The sequence below is a fragment of the Nymphaea colorata genome, chromosome 4, assembly GCF_008831285.2.
Source record: "Nymphaea colorata isolate Beijing-Zhang1983 chromosome 4, ASM883128v2, whole genome shotgun sequence".
NCBI classification, from domain to species: domain Eukaryota; kingdom Viridiplantae; phylum Streptophyta; class Magnoliopsida; order Nymphaeales; family Nymphaeaceae; genus Nymphaea; species Nymphaea colorata.
The window spans coordinates 12,299,029-12,314,848 of NC_045141.1; the positions used below are offsets into that span (position 1 = coordinate 12,299,029).

Here is a 15,820-nt window from a genome sequence, read left to right on the forward strand (position 1 = left end):
CCTTATCCAAAGTTGTTATTCCCAGGTCGGTGGATGATGCTAAGGATGATCCCAAGTGGTTACATGCTATGACGGAGGAGATGGGTGCGTTAGCTAAGAACAAAACATGGGAAGTTGTTGATATCCCTAAAGGGACACATTTAGTTGGCTCTAAGTGGGTTTACAACGTGAAGTACAAACCTGATGGCACTGTAGATCGATATAAAGCTCGTCTGGTTGCAAAGGGGTTCAGCCAGAAGTATGGGATCGACTATCTTGAGACCTTTGCTCCTGTTGCAAAGTTGAAGACCGTGAGGGTTATTCTTGCTCTTGCTGTGCACAGGAAGTGACGCATGGACCAGCTTGATGTGGCGCATGGACCAGCTTGATGTTAAAAATGCGTTCTTGAACGGCCATCTGGAGGAAGAAGTCTATATGAGCATGCCTCCCGGGTATGTTCAAGAGGGAAAATGTTGTCACCTCAAGAAAGCTTTGTATGGCTTGAAGCAGTCGCCTAGAGCTTGGTTTGAGAGACTAAGGATCGTTATGAAGTCTACTGGGTACAAGCAAGGAAATGGAGATCATACCCTATTCATAAAGCAGAGAGATGGTCTGGTGAGTCTTCTCCTTGTCTACGTTGATGATATGATTGTCACTGGCAGTGACGAAGAAGAAAACAGAAAGATGAAGGAGAGATTAGCTAAAGAATTCGACCTCAAGGATCTGGGTAAGCTGAGATACTTTCTGGGGATAGAGATTGCTCGATCAGAGACAGGGCTGGTTATGAATCAAAGGAAGTACACTCTTGACTTACTAAAGGAGACAGGTAAACTTGGTTGTAGGTCCTATCTTACTCCTATGGAGTCGGGGACTAAGATAAGTATCAAGACAGGCACTATTCTGGATGAGGAAGGAAAAGGGCGATATCAGAGGCTAGTAGGTAAGCTTATCTATCTTACTCTAACTCGCCCGGATATCACGTATGCGGTAAATGTACTAAGTCAATTTATGCATGCTCCCACGGATTGTCACTGGAAGAGTGCAGAAAGAGTGTTGGGATATCTAAAGAATGACCCAGGAAAAGGACTGTTGTATACTCGACAAGACAAACTTACTATTGAGGGCTACTCAGATGCAGATTGGGTAGGTTGTACTGACACAAGGAGGTCCACTACAGGGTATTATATCTTTCTTGGAGGTAACCTAGTTGTTTGGAGAAGTAAGAGGCAAGAAGTTTGTTCGAGGTCTAGTGCTGAGGCTGAGTACAGGGCTGTTGCAATGGGGGTTACAGAGATGCTGTGGCTGAAGATTCTTTTAACTGATATTGGTGTGGAACTGAGAGATAAAATGAAGATGTACTGTGACAACAAGTCTGCGATTAACCTTGCCAATAATCCAGTTCTACATGACAGGACCAAACATGTGGAGATTGACCGTCATTTTATCCGGGAACGCATTGACTCAAAGAAGCTGATTCTGCCATATATGAAGTCTGAAGATCAAGTTGCAGACGTCCTAACTAAAGGGCTTTGTACTTCTTCATTCGAAAAGAATGTTAGCAAGCTTGGCATGTTTGACATGTATGCCAAGCTTGAGGGGGAGTGTTAGAATATGTTGTTGTGGGAACCGGGTCCATATCTAGACCCGGTTCTATGGGGTGCGGGTACCGAGGCGGGCTCGGTACCCTAGGCGGCTTCTCCTCTCTCCCTCTATATATTGTCACTTATGTGTAAGTGTTGAATTAAGTGAATATAATTTTCTCTCTCCTAGGGTTGCGGTTTGCCCTTAGGTCAGAGCTTCCCCGTGGTTTTTCACCTCTTTCTGAGGTTTTCCACGTATATTGTGTGTTCTTTCTCTGCTCTCTTCTTGTGGTACGTGTTTCTACACTCTGTGATAACACCACACCTTCATTACTACGAGCAACTTCAAAAATACCGTAGTTAGCCAAGATCCTTAGTAACAAAGTGTCTTTGTAGAAATTCCTTTGCTAGTGCTACCTCCTGCTCATATTCACTTGTCAAAACAATATCATTAACATACACCATTAGCACAATTGTACCTCTTGATCCTTTCTTGATGAACAATGAATGGTCCAACTTAGACATCTTAAAGCCACATTCTAACACAACTTTTGAGACTTTGTGAAACCAAGCACGAGGACTTTGTTTCAAGCTATATATAGCTTTCTTCAACCTGCATACTTTACCACACTCCCCCTGACGTTCAAAACCAACTACTGCATATAAACAGTCTCGTCGAGATCACCATACAAGAAAACATTTTTGCCATTCAACTGATATAAGGGTCAATCATAATGCACAACAATTGACACAATAAGACGTATGGTCCCCAACCTGGCCACAGGAGAGAAGGTCTCAAAGAAATGAACGCCATATGTTTGTGTATACCCTTTTGCTACAAGACGAGCTTTGTAGCGCTCTACTGAGCTATCAAAATGGATACTTTATGGTGAAGACCCATTTGGAGCCAACAACATCATAATTAGAAGGGGGATCAACCAAGTCTCATGTCCCTCATTGCAGTAGAGTCTCCATCTCATCCTGCATAGCTTTCTACCACATCGGGTCAAGTAATGCCTGCTGGTGACTAGAGGGAACCGAATGCACTGACAAGGTGGACACAAACTCCTGCAAGCTACCACCAGCACTATTAGTAGAAACAAGCTTAGAGATAGAATGAAGAGTACAAAGATGTTTGCCTTTGCGTAAGACAATAGGTAAGTCCAAAGGTATTTCAGAAGCATCCTGAGGAGGAGGATCAGTGAGGTTAAGTATTGTTCAATGTTGTACATATCGTACGATACGAGGATGTATCATACGATACGTATCGTATCATTTCCATTTATGATACGATACACCCCCTGTATCGTAAATGGGGGGTGTATCATTCTTGTATCGCACGTATCGTGCGATACATGGCCCGTATCGTACGATACGGTGTGATACAGGCTAATTTTTAAAAAGAGGTGTCTGACGCCTCCTTTTTCGTTGTTTCTTTAAAACGACCGGGGGTTCTTCTTTTCTAACGTGGGAATTGTGCGTCCAAGGAGGGAGATCATCAATTTTCATCGTGAAAACATCGATTTTCACCATAAAATCATCGATTTGTGCGTGGGTGGCTGATTCTCATTGGCAGGAAAGGGGTTTTCTTGATTTCTTCTCTGTAAGGTATGAAATCTCTTGTTTTTACCATATATTTATATAATTTTACCGTATATTGAAAGATTTTGATTGTTTTTCATTAAGTTTACCGTGGGATTTCGTTTTTTTGTGAAGATATGGATCCTACATGGCAATGGTGCGAAAAGGTGAAGGAGGGTAACCGGTTAGAACTCAAATGCAGCTTTTGTGAGAATACATTTTCAGGAGGAATTATTAGAATGAAACACCATTTGGCAGGGACCTCCAAAGATGTATCCCAATGCGTTGGAATACCAAACAAACCTTTGCCTCTATTTATGCGTCAACAATGTTTAGATATGCTTAATGCTTTACATCAAAGGAAGATACAAAAAGAAATGGAAGAGGCAGATGTAGGCATGAGCTTGGGAAGTTAGAGAAGAAGAAACTTATGAAAATGTTGATGATGAATATGATAGCAGTCTAAGAACAAATTTGGATAGCTTAAGAGGTAGAGGGAAAGGAATCATGTATGAAGGAGGTCAATCTGGCCCATCGGGAAGGAAGAGAAGAGGCACACTAGATATTAGGGCCAGACGTGGTCACCGACCACTTAGTGGTAGAGTTCCTACTGGTAGGTCTAGTGTTGGTTCAATTAGGAGCTTTTTCCCTCCATATACTGGCCCAGGTGGTCACCCGTAGATTCGTGCTACTATGACATCTAAAGATATGTTACATCAGCACAACTGACGGTATGTGAATGGTTTTATGATGCGTGTATTCCCTTTAATGCAGCTAATTCCTTTAAGTTCCAAGCCATGGTAGATGCAATTGCATCTATAGGCCATGAATTCAAAATGTCATCATATTATCAGGTGAGAGGCAAATTTTTTGAAGCTACAGTGAAAAAAGTAACTGAATATTGCGATCAGTTGAAATTATGCTAGAAGGAAACAAGTTGCTCTATTATGTCAGATGGATGAACTGATACACGGTCAAGAACACTTGTGGATTTTCTTGTTTATTGCCCTAAAGGTACAATGTTCTTGAAATTTTTTGATTTGTTTGGTGTTCCTGAGACTGCAGAGGTTTTGTTCAATGTTTTTTATAATGTCGTACAAGAAGTTGGACCTGCCAACATTGTACAGTTTATTACAGATAATGCTGCAAATTATAGAGCTGCAGGGATATATTATCTCGAAAGTATAGAACATTTTATTGGAGTCCATGTGTCACTCATTGTGTTAATCTAATGTTTCAAGATCTTAGTGAGATGCATAATGTGAAATCAACTGTTGACCAATGCCAAGAGGTTACAAAATTTATCTATAATCATGCATATGTATTGAGTTTGATGAGAAAATTTACAAAAGGAGTTCAATTAATACGGACCTGCACAAACTAGATTTGCCACAAATGTATTGGTTGTGCAAAGTATAGTGAAACAAAGAACTCCATTGAGGCAGATGTTCTCTAGTGAAGAATGAGCTGCATATCCACATGCTCATAAAAGAAATTCTTGTTTAGTTTTTGATATTATATTTAATAACGAATTTTGGGAATCATGTGTGAAGCTATTTAAGGTCTGTGTTCCATTAGTGAAAGTCCTCAGGTTAGTTGACAACGAGGTAGTCCTTCCATAGGGTATTTATATGAGGCTATGGATATATCAAAAGAGGCAATTCGAGACAACTTGAAAGGGAAGAAAAAATTATATATGCCCATATGGAAGATTATAGATAAAAGGTGGACTCGACAACTTCATCAACCACACAATGCAACAACTTACTATCTAAATCCTGCAATTAGATTTTCTACTACATTTAAGAAGGACAGAGAAGTCACACATGGTTTGTTAAATTGTATTTCAGTGTTAGCGGCAAATTTTAGAGAACAAGATGTTGTGCACAATGAGTTGGATCTATATGATAGTTGTTTTGGGGACATGGTCGAACCAGGTGCCGTTCGAGCTAGGACAACCATGCATTCGCGTAAATACATAGAAATTTTTAATTTACTTTGCATTTGTTACATTTGATTCTTCTATGTTGTTTTAACTTTTACATGAAATTTGTTTTATTTTTTTTTAGATTTGTGGTAGAATAGGTTTGGGATTAATTGTCCAAACCTAGCACGTTTTGCAATTAAAGTCTTCAGCCATGTAGTGCTAGTGGATGCGAAAGAAATTGGAGTGTTTTTCAACATATCCACAACAAGAAAAAGAATAGGCTCGAACATAAAAGGTTGAATGACCTAGTCTTTGTTCGATATAATATGAGGTTGAAACAAAGGTAATCTAGCTTAATATTTACATTTGTTTTACAATATATTTATATATAATTATATATTAACAAGTTTTCTCTTATTTAATATAGACAATTACAAAAAGCATCAGCAAGGAAGCACACATCTCAGTTTGATCCTATCAGCTTGGAAAATTTTGAAGATCTAGAGCCATGGATTGAGGAAGAACCAACTACAATATTTGATGATGAAAATCTTCAATGCTTCAACCTTGAAGCTGAAGCAAGAGAAGAATTTGTTGATGAAGGAGAGCCTGCTGAATATGTTGCTGAGGATCTTCAAATTCATGGAGATGAAGATGAAGAAGAAGATGGAGATGAGGATGAGAATGAAGATGATGAAGATTATGAATGAGACTTATGGTATCTCATAGACTTATGAATTTTATGTGGTATCCTATGTCACAATGGTACCGGTATGGGTACGGATACGGGTACGGGTACGGGTACGGCATTTTTTAAAATAGTGGTATGGGTACGGCGACTATTATATATAATTAATTCAAAAAAATAATTATTATATATAATTAAACCACAAGTTGTAACAAAAATGTCAATAAAAAGAGGCTCATAATGAATAAATTATCAATGTTTTATCTTGTTAATGAGACTTCTTATGTTAAAGTATAAAAAAAACAAAAAAAATGAAGAATAAGTAATTTTTTTGACTTTTTTTAGTTATAATGTAGTTTGGATCTGGATCCGACCCGGATCCAGATTCAAACGTACCGAGCCGTACCACCGTACCGGCGTACCAGTACATGGTACGCCCCCAATTGGGCGTACCATTGTGACATAGGTGGTATCTCATAGACTTATGAATTTTATGACTTGTGCTTTGTAGAATGATATTGACATATTGTTATGAATTTTCATGTCTACGAATGATGAACGCGTAACTTTATGGTAATAATAAGTCTATCATTAAGAACTTATTATTTTTTTTTACTGATTTTTTTTTGAATTTTTCGATTTTTTTTCAATTTTTTCTGATTTATTACAATTTTTTTAAATTACGATACAGTATGATATTTTACGATACGATGTATCTTAAAGCCAGACCAATACGGCTTACGATACACTTTTTATAACAAGCAACTGGTGGGCAGTCATGAGCAGAAGCATGTCGGTGGGTGTAAACCAGTGGGGGATCTTAGAATCTGCTGACACCTGGAGGAGAATCACAAATGTTGGTATATGTAAAGGAATAGACTACGGCATGTCTGATAGCGGTGAAGTAGATTGAAAATAAGGGCGTGACTCAGAGAATCTAACATCCGCACTGATGTACTACTTATTAGCATGAGAGTCAAAGCAAATATAACCATTTGGTGTTTCGAGTAGCCAATGAAAACACATTTAATTGATTGGGTACCAAGTTTGTCTCTATTAGGGCCAAGGATGTAAACAAAGACCGTGCACCCAAACACTTTGGGTGGAAGAGAAAACATCTAGATAGAGAAATTGAATAGGAATTTGATTGCCAATAGACGATGACGAAAGACGGTTAATCAAACAACATGCAGTGAGAATAGCATTACCTCAAAATTCAGCCGGAACACAACTATGTAATATAAGAGTACGAACCATATCAAGTAACTGATGATGTTTACATTCGGCAATAACATTTTGTTGAGAACTATGAGGACATGTAAATTGAGGGAAAATTCTGTATTTGGTGTAAAAGTGCCGCATGTATTTTAAACTCAAGAACATTATCAGTGCGAATGTTTTTTACAATGGAACCAAACTGAGTCTTTATTTCAATAATGAAATTTTGAAGAAAACAAATAACTTCAGACTTGTCTTTTAACAACATCCAACTAAGACGAGAAAAATCATCAACAATAACAACATAATACTTAAACTTGGCCCGGCTTACAATCCGGCTAGGCCTCCAAACATCAACATGAATAAGATAAAAAACATGACTAAACGAGCTAATACTGGAAGGGAAACTACTTCTAGACTTCTAGTGTGTTTGCCCAACTGACAAACCTCACACTAAAATGATTCATACACAAAAATATTAGGGAGGACACCATGGACAATGATGGATGACTTAGTTGGAGATGCCATTGTTGTAAAACGCGTATCGTAAGGCGTATCGGTCGGGCTTTAAGATACGCCGTATCGTAACCGTATCGTAATTTTTTTTTAAATAATAATAATAAATCAGAAAAAAATTTAAAAAAAAATCAGAAAATTCATAAAAAATCAGAAAAAATTAAAAATAATAAATTCTTCATAGAAAACATGTTTAAGATAATGATAGACTTATTATTGCTAAATGCTATAAACTTACGCGTTCACGGTTCATCATTCATACTTTATAGACATCAAAATTCATAACAATATCATTCAATTTCAATCAACAAAGCATAAGTCATAAAGTGATAAAACATTCAAGTGTTCAACAACCATAGATTCATAACTCTTAAGTGGTTCGACATATAATCAATGTTGTAAAATGCGTATCGTAAGGCGTATCGGTTGGGCTTTAAGATACGCCGTATCGTAACGTATCGTAACCATATCGTAAATTTTTTTAAAATAATAATAACAAATCAGAAAAAATAAAAAAAATCGGAAAATTCATAAAAAAAATCAGGAAAAATTAAAAATAATAAATTCTTCATAGAAAACATGTTTTAGATAATGATAGACTTATTATTGCTAAATGCTATAAACTTACGCGTTCACGGTTCATCATTCATACTTCATAGACATCAAAATTCATAACAATATCATTCAATTTCAATCAACAAAGCATAAGCCATAAAGTGATAAAGTCATACAACATTCAAGTGTTCAACAACCATAGATAACTCTTAAGTGGTTCGATACATATAATGATTCATCATTCATAATCTTCATCATCTTCATCTTCATCTTCTTCTTCATCTTCATCGTCAAGAATTGGAAGATCCTCACCAACATATTCAACACCAGCAATAGCACTAGCAGACTCTCCTTCATCAACAAAGCCTTCTGTTGCTTCAGCTTCAAGGTTGAAGCATTCAAGATCTTCATCATCAAATATTGTAGCCGGTTCTTCCTCAATCCATGGCTCCAGATCGTCAGAGTTTTCCAAGCTGATAGGATCAAACTGAGATGTGTGCTTCCTTGTTGATGTTTTTTGTAATTCTCTACGTTACATAAGAGAAAACTTGTTAATATATAATTTCATATAAATATATTGTACAAAAAATGTAAACATTAAGCTATATTACCTTTGTTTCAACCTCATATTATATCGAACAAAGACAAGGTCATTCAACCTTTTATGTTCGAGCCTATTCCTTTTTTTGCTATGGATATGTTGGAACACACTCTAGTTCCTTTCGCATCCACTAGCACTGCATGTCTGGCTGAGGACTTTGATTGCAAAACGTGCTAGGTTTGGACAATCAAACCCATATCTATTCCACCACAAATCTAAACAAAAATATAACGTTATAACAAATCAATGTGAAAGTTCTAAAAGAATCAAATGTAACAAATGCAAAGTAAATTAAACATTTCTATGTATTTACCTGGACGCATGGTTGTCCTGGCTCGAACGGCGACAGGTTGTCCCATGCCCTGATAACAAGTATCATATAGATCTAACTCATTGCTGTCGGCATCTTGTTCTCTAGAATCTGCCACTAACACGTTAATACAATCCAACAAACCACTTAAGACTTCTCTGTCCTTCTTAAATGTAAGAGAAAATCTAATTGCAGGATTTAGATAGTAAGTTGCTGCATGAAGAGGTTGATGAAGCTGTCCAGTCCACCTTTTATCTATCATCTTCCATATGGGCATATATAACTTTTTCTTTCCTTTTAAGTTGTCTCGAATTGCCTCTTTTGCTTTATCCATGGCCTCATATGACTACCCTATGGAAGGCCTATCCTCGCTGTTAGCTAACCTGAGGACTTTCACTAATGGAACACAAACTTTCAATAGCTTCACACATGATTATCAAAATTCGTTATTAAATATGATATCCACAACTAAAGAAGCATTTCTTTTATGAGCATGTGGATATGCAGCCCATTCTTCACTAGCGAACATCTGCCTCAAAGGAGTTCTTTGTTTCACGACACTCTGCACAGTCAATACATTTGTGGCAAATCTAGTTTGTGCAGGTCGTATCAGTTCAACTCCTTTTGTAAATTTTCTCATCAAACTCAATACATATGCATGATTATAGATAAATTTTGTTACCTCTTGACATTGGTCAATGGCTGATTTCATATCATGCATCTCATTAAGATCTTGAAGCATAAGATTAACACAATTAGTGGCACATGGACTCCAAAAGAATGTTCCATACTTTTGAAATAACAAATCTCCTGCAGCTCTATAATTTGCAACATTATCTGTAATAAACTGTACAATGTTTGCAGGTCCAACTTCTTGTACGACATTATCAAAAACATTGAACAAAATCTCAACAGTCTTAGGAACATAAGAGAAGTCGAGATTTCAAGAACATTGTACCGTTAGGGCAATAAACAGGAAAATTTACAAGTGTTTTTGACCATGTATGAGTCCATCCATCTGACATAATGGAGCAACCTGTTTCTTTCTAAGATAATTTCAATTGATCGCAATGTTCAAACACTTCTTTCACTGTATCTTGAAGAATTTTACCACTCAACTGATGATATGATGACATTTTGAATCCGGGGCTTATAGAAGCAATTGTATCTGCCATGGCTTGGAATTGAAAAGAATTAGCTGCATTAAATGGAATACATGCATCATAAAACCATTTCCGTACCATCTTTTGTGCTTGATATAGCATATCTTTAGATGTCATAGCAGCACGAATCTACGGCTGACCACCTGGGCTAGTATATGAAGGGAAAAAGCTCTTAATAGAGGCAACACTAGACCTACTAGTGGGAACTCTACCACTAGGTAGTCGCATACTACGCCTGGCCCTATCTGCTGTGCCTCTTCTCTTCCTTCCCGTTACGCCAGATCGACCTCCTTCATACATGATCCCTTTTCCTCTACGATCTCTACCTCTTGAGGTCTCCAAATTTGTTCTTAGACTGCTATCATCTTCACGATCACATTCATAAGCTTCTTCCTCTTCTTCTTCATCTTCCAAAGGCTCATTATAGCCTACATCTGCCTCTTCAATTTCTTTTTGTATTCTCTTTTGATGTAAAACATGAAGCATATCCAAACATTGCTGACACACTTATGGAGGCAAAGGTTTGTTTGGTTCTCCAACACAAGGAGACACATCTTTGGAGGTCCCTGCCAAATGGTGTTTCATTCTACTAATCCCTCCTGAAAATGTATTCTCACAGAAGCTAAATTTGAGTTTTAAGCGGTTATTCTCCTTCACCCTTTCGCACCATTGCCATGTGGGATCCATATCTTAAAAAAAAAAAAAAAACGAAATCCTGTTTTTAACTTAATGAAAAACACTCAAAATCTTTCAATCTACGATTATACGGTAAAAAATTATGAATACATTGTAAAAACATGAGATTTCATACGTTACGAAGAAGAAATGAAGAAAACCCCTTTCCTCTCAACGAAAATCAACCACCCACGCACAATTCGACCCCTTAATCTTCGATTTCATGGTGTAAATCAACTTTTTGATGGTGAAAATGGATGATCGCCTTCCCTGACGGCAGTATCTGAGCTTGAGAAATGAAGAACGAAGGCTTTTTTTTTAAAAGAAGCCAAATAAGTAGGTCTCAAGCGGGTTTCCGCGAAATCAGCCCGTATCGTACGATACGGGGTGTATCGCCCCGTATCGTATGATACGGGCCCTGTATCGCACGATACGTACGATACAAGAACGATACACCCCTTATTTACGATACGGGGGGTGTATCGTACCGTTTTTTAAAAACGATACGGTACGTATCGTACGATACGGGGTCGTATCGTACGATACGTACAACACTGCCGATAGTATGTAAACTCCATTGTGCTCAGGGCCACCGCCACCAATTGTCTTCTCATTTTGCAAGTCTTGAAAAAGGCATGAACCGAGATTAGATATGGCTCTATAATTCAAATCATTCGTCAACTAAGTAACAGACAGAAGGTTAGCAGGTTACTCTGCCTGACTACAGAAGTGTTTCAAAGCCCTAGAATCAACAATCCACATGGTACCTGGTATACAGGAAGTACTACCAGCAGATAAAGAAGAATCCATCACAACAGTAGAAGCATCTGCAGACGTCGTGGCAAGAAACGATTGTTGAGATATGGCTCTTGTATATGATCCATTAAAATCTATTAAGCCTAGGCATCGGGCCGACCCGATTAAATTTGAAAATATATTTTTTAACATAAAATAATATATAAATATAATTAATTGTAATAAAATATTATAAATATATATATAAATATTATAAATTAATAAAAAAAATTTAAAAATCAATTGTCAGGCCCGAATCTGGCTTATTGGGCCGACCCGGGCCGGCCCGGTTCCCTTTTTTCCTAGCCCGGGCCTGAGTCAGGCCGGGTACCAGGCGGCGGCCCGGCCCGATGCCCAGCCTTAAACTTTATCCCACAAAAAGAGCAAACAAAAACAACATTTCCACCACTTCCAAGAGCTTTCCCTTTTATTTTTACGTATGACCATAATGGTCGGTCTTCCTATGCAATAGATGTAGCTAATCCAAATCCACAATTTGAACTTGTAGTAGGTTGAGAGACTCCTTTTCCTTTTTTCGCCATACTACATTAAAAATAATAAAAAGATGCAAACACATATAATGAACAAAAAATTGAAGGAATAAAACAATACACAATAGTTCAATACTAAGAATATGTCAATAAGTTACCAAACACGCACAAAAATAGAATTGGAACTCCAAATATCACATGTATGATGCATCCGATATGCTTATACTTTTAGAATTGTAAATTTACAGTAGAATAACTGGAGAGAGCAAAACGCCCAAAACCTATGTTACATGGTTCCTTTTTCTTGCTATTGAAGGCCTACTGGTGACTCCAGATAGACTCTGAAGAATCGGGCATGACTATAACTGTAACACCCCGACCTTTTAACCCACAATTTTTTTTTCTAAACATGAAGCATCGAGGTGTGACTACCCAACAATTCAAAAAGATGATGAGCCAAGCAATTCAAAACAATGGGGCGAACTTTCATTTATATAACCATTTTGTTTCATACAAATTCACATCTATGTGCATGACCAAAATGTCCCAAAATCATAACATTGATGCCTAACAAAAAGAAGACATCAATAAAACCAAAACATGATGTGCCGGCACTACAAACGACAATCCCAAAACCTCCCCAGTAGGACGTGAGTGAAGCCATCTGCTCAACCTGTTGCACCGGGTCCGCCAAAACCTGAAAAAGAAAACAACTGAAGGCTCAGCCTTCGCAGTATGACAACAAGCCAGGAAAATGCCAAACCCTCTCAAGTAAGGCTCAAATTAAAAAACAAATATCAACCCATCTATCGTCATGTCGTGTCAGAGTACGACACTCAAAGGCCACTTGATGGCCACACTAACACAACATCAGTCACATGCGAAGCATGCTTAAACATAACACTTGCATTCATATCAATCACATATACGTCAGTCACATGCATTCTATCAAACACATTACATTTTCATTAACTTTAGTGCATTAACAGTTCATGTGAGTGCAACACAGGCACGTGCACACCGCGGGCGGCCTACAGCCGAGAAACAACCCCCGTGGTGGCCCATAACAGTATGGATCCATTTCACCCGCTGCAGCGGTAGAGCACTCATCCTTGGATGTGTGAAGTCCAAGGTGAGATACTCAGCTTTCCCTAAGACACCCAGGTTGGGAAGGCAGGAGCCCAACGCTCCAAGCACAACACACAACAGAACCCTGGGGCCTTGCACCGCCTGCGCTCTGACAGGCGAGACCAGTGGCGAGAACGGTACGTCTCCCAAACACATAGCCACATCCCACTGGCCTCTCATCTCTTATCCTTTCGTTTTTTTTTTATCATTATCATTACTCATTCACAAGATGAATGGCTAGCACATGAGGTTAATACACCTTACGAGTGCACTTACACCTCCCAATGCCTCCACACGAGGTCTATACATACAGTAACAGTCATTGCTAGCCGTCATACAGTAGGGTACAACTACCCTTTATTTCATCCATTTGCATCGTTGCCCATGGCAATGCATATGCAACAACGTACACATTCATATCAATCATCACATCAATCCTCACATCAATCACGTCAATCACCTCTTTGAAAAACTTAGCCAATCCACAGAGAGTAGTCTCGATCTGCGGTTGGCTCGTAGCTGTCCTATGCAGTTATCATTCTATGGTGCTTTCTAATGCACAATTGGGGTCGAGGAGACACTCGACTCGATACCCCGCCTCATCTGTTCTAAACAGATATCAATTCTAGCATGCACATGCCAATGCGTAACATTTTCAAAACAAATAACTAATAATCTTTCTAACCCATGCATATCATATAAGCAACATACATATACTCATTCACAAAGCAGTCAATCAATTAACATCACAATCCTAGGATCCCTTGATCCTAGGAGCACACAATCACACATTTGCCCCAGGCAGGGATTTGCCTGGAATGTCGCCATACCTGTGGCGCGCTCACCAAATTCTTCAAAATGCCTCAAGCTTCGAACTCAAGGTCGACGGGATGTGCCCGGTGCACCTGCAAACATAAACAAGAATAAGGTTTCTACTAGATACCTACACAAATCAAACAAAAACGAACAAATACAAAATAAAATCCTTGAGGCACGTGTCGTCGCCTCAAGAGGGTGTCGACAGGTAGTGTCGACCCACAAAGCCCTCAAGAGGGTCTCTCCTCAATCCTAGTGGTCACCACCAGAGGCTTAAGCTTCGCACCATCGATTTGAATCAATCACTAATCCATTTTTCTCTTGCTTCCTTAGTGAAGGTGTCTTCCCAACATGTACCCCTCTTCCTTCCCATACATACTACCCACGTCGACAAAGACGCTCCCAAGCGTTCACAAAGACGGTCCTACACTTCTCCACAACATCACAATCCTAACCATGCTTCTCTATTGCTTCACAAATTAACTTGCTTAAATGATCATCAGAGGCATGAATCAACACTTCTTCATCATAATCCTAAACTTTCCCCAAAAACAAAATCTCTAACATGCGTCCCAAATCATCAATTCTAAACTCTAACATGCTCAAGCAATAATTATACATGCTCTACTATATAATATCCAATAATCTAAGCTCAAATAGGCTTTGCTCACCCCAATCTAAGCGTCCAAACTGCTGTGATGCCTCAAACAGTCACCTCAAGCATACAGTCGGTCCCCAAATGGCAGAAATCGTGCCAAGCCGCCACCACCAGTGCCTTCTATTCACTGTTACAAAGAGAATGATGCACCCTCAAACTGAAATTCCAATCCAACAGCCACAACTAAAGAGAACAAGCAAGAATGTGCTCAAGAGGAGGAGTTCGGCTAAAATATTGGTTCGATTGGGGGAGGCTGAGAACTGAGAAAGAGCAGGGAGAAAACGTCGACAGAGATGGGAGACAGACAAAGGGGTAGGGTTCGGACGGTGAGGGAAGGGTCTGCATGGGAAGGAGGAGGAGAAGAAAGAAGAGGAAGGAGGAGCAAGCGAGGGAGAAGGGAGAAGGAGGCGAGAGAAGAAGGGAAGAGAGCTCGGGCAAAGAGGAGAGGGACAGCGTGTGGGAGGAGAGAGAGCGTTGTAGAGAGGGAGGGATGCGCAGGAAAGGAGGGGAAAAACAGGCAGAGAGGGTGAGAGAGGGAGCTTACCCGCGAGCTGCCGCCGTCGCCGTCACCGCCGCCTTCTTCTGCTTCGCTGAGTTCCGGTCGTGGGTGAGGGAGAGACGAAGAGGGGAAACGAGGGAGAAGAAGGAAACAAGGAAGGGGAGACGGGCTGCGGCGTCGGGGCTCCTAACGCGCATGGAGCTCGGGTCCGGGTCTGGACCCTGACCCGACCCGTCCTGCAAAAAGGCTGAGCGTTACAATAACTTGCAGATAGACTCTAAAGAATCGGGCAAGACTGTAACCTGCAAATAGACTGCGAAGAATGCAGGTCTAGACACAACTGATCACATTTCTAGAGATCTAGCGCATGATTCCCCCGTTGGTTATATGGAAGATCAGGCAACATTTTAAAGTTTGCTAAATCCATCAGCCATAGCATTGAACAAGACTTAAGGCTCAAGATCGACGGATTAACCATCCGATTTTCAAACAAAAAAACCCCAAATCAAAAAGAAAAAAACCCAAATCAAGAACATGAATCCCTAAGTTGTAATATCGAAAAGAAAAAAACACTTACCTGGCTGCCGCCAGACACCACTAGACATTGCCGTGGGTTGCCTGATGTTATCGTTGTCACCGC

At 39.3% G+C, this 15,820-nt stretch overlaps 2 protein-coding genes across 2 annotated transcripts in view; both read left to right on the forward strand.

Moving 5' to 3' along the window:
• Window positions 1-15,820, forward strand: part of LOC116252727 (retrovirus-related Pol polyprotein from transposon RE1) — a 47,958-nt gene that overhangs the window by 17,740 nt on the left and 14,398 nt on the right. The gene's annotated exons all lie outside the window — the stretch shown is intronic.
• LOC126409984 (protein bfr2-like) lies at window positions 4,822-6,312 on the forward strand. The gene is made up of 2 exons (XM_050077268.1): window positions 4,822-5,410; window positions 5,495-6,312. The coding sequence occupies exons 1-2, from the start codon at window positions 5,394-5,396 to the stop codon at window positions 5,775-5,777; spliced, it is 300 nt and encodes a 99-aa protein (XP_049933225.1). The 5' UTR covers window positions 4,822-5,393; the 3' UTR covers window positions 5,778-6,312.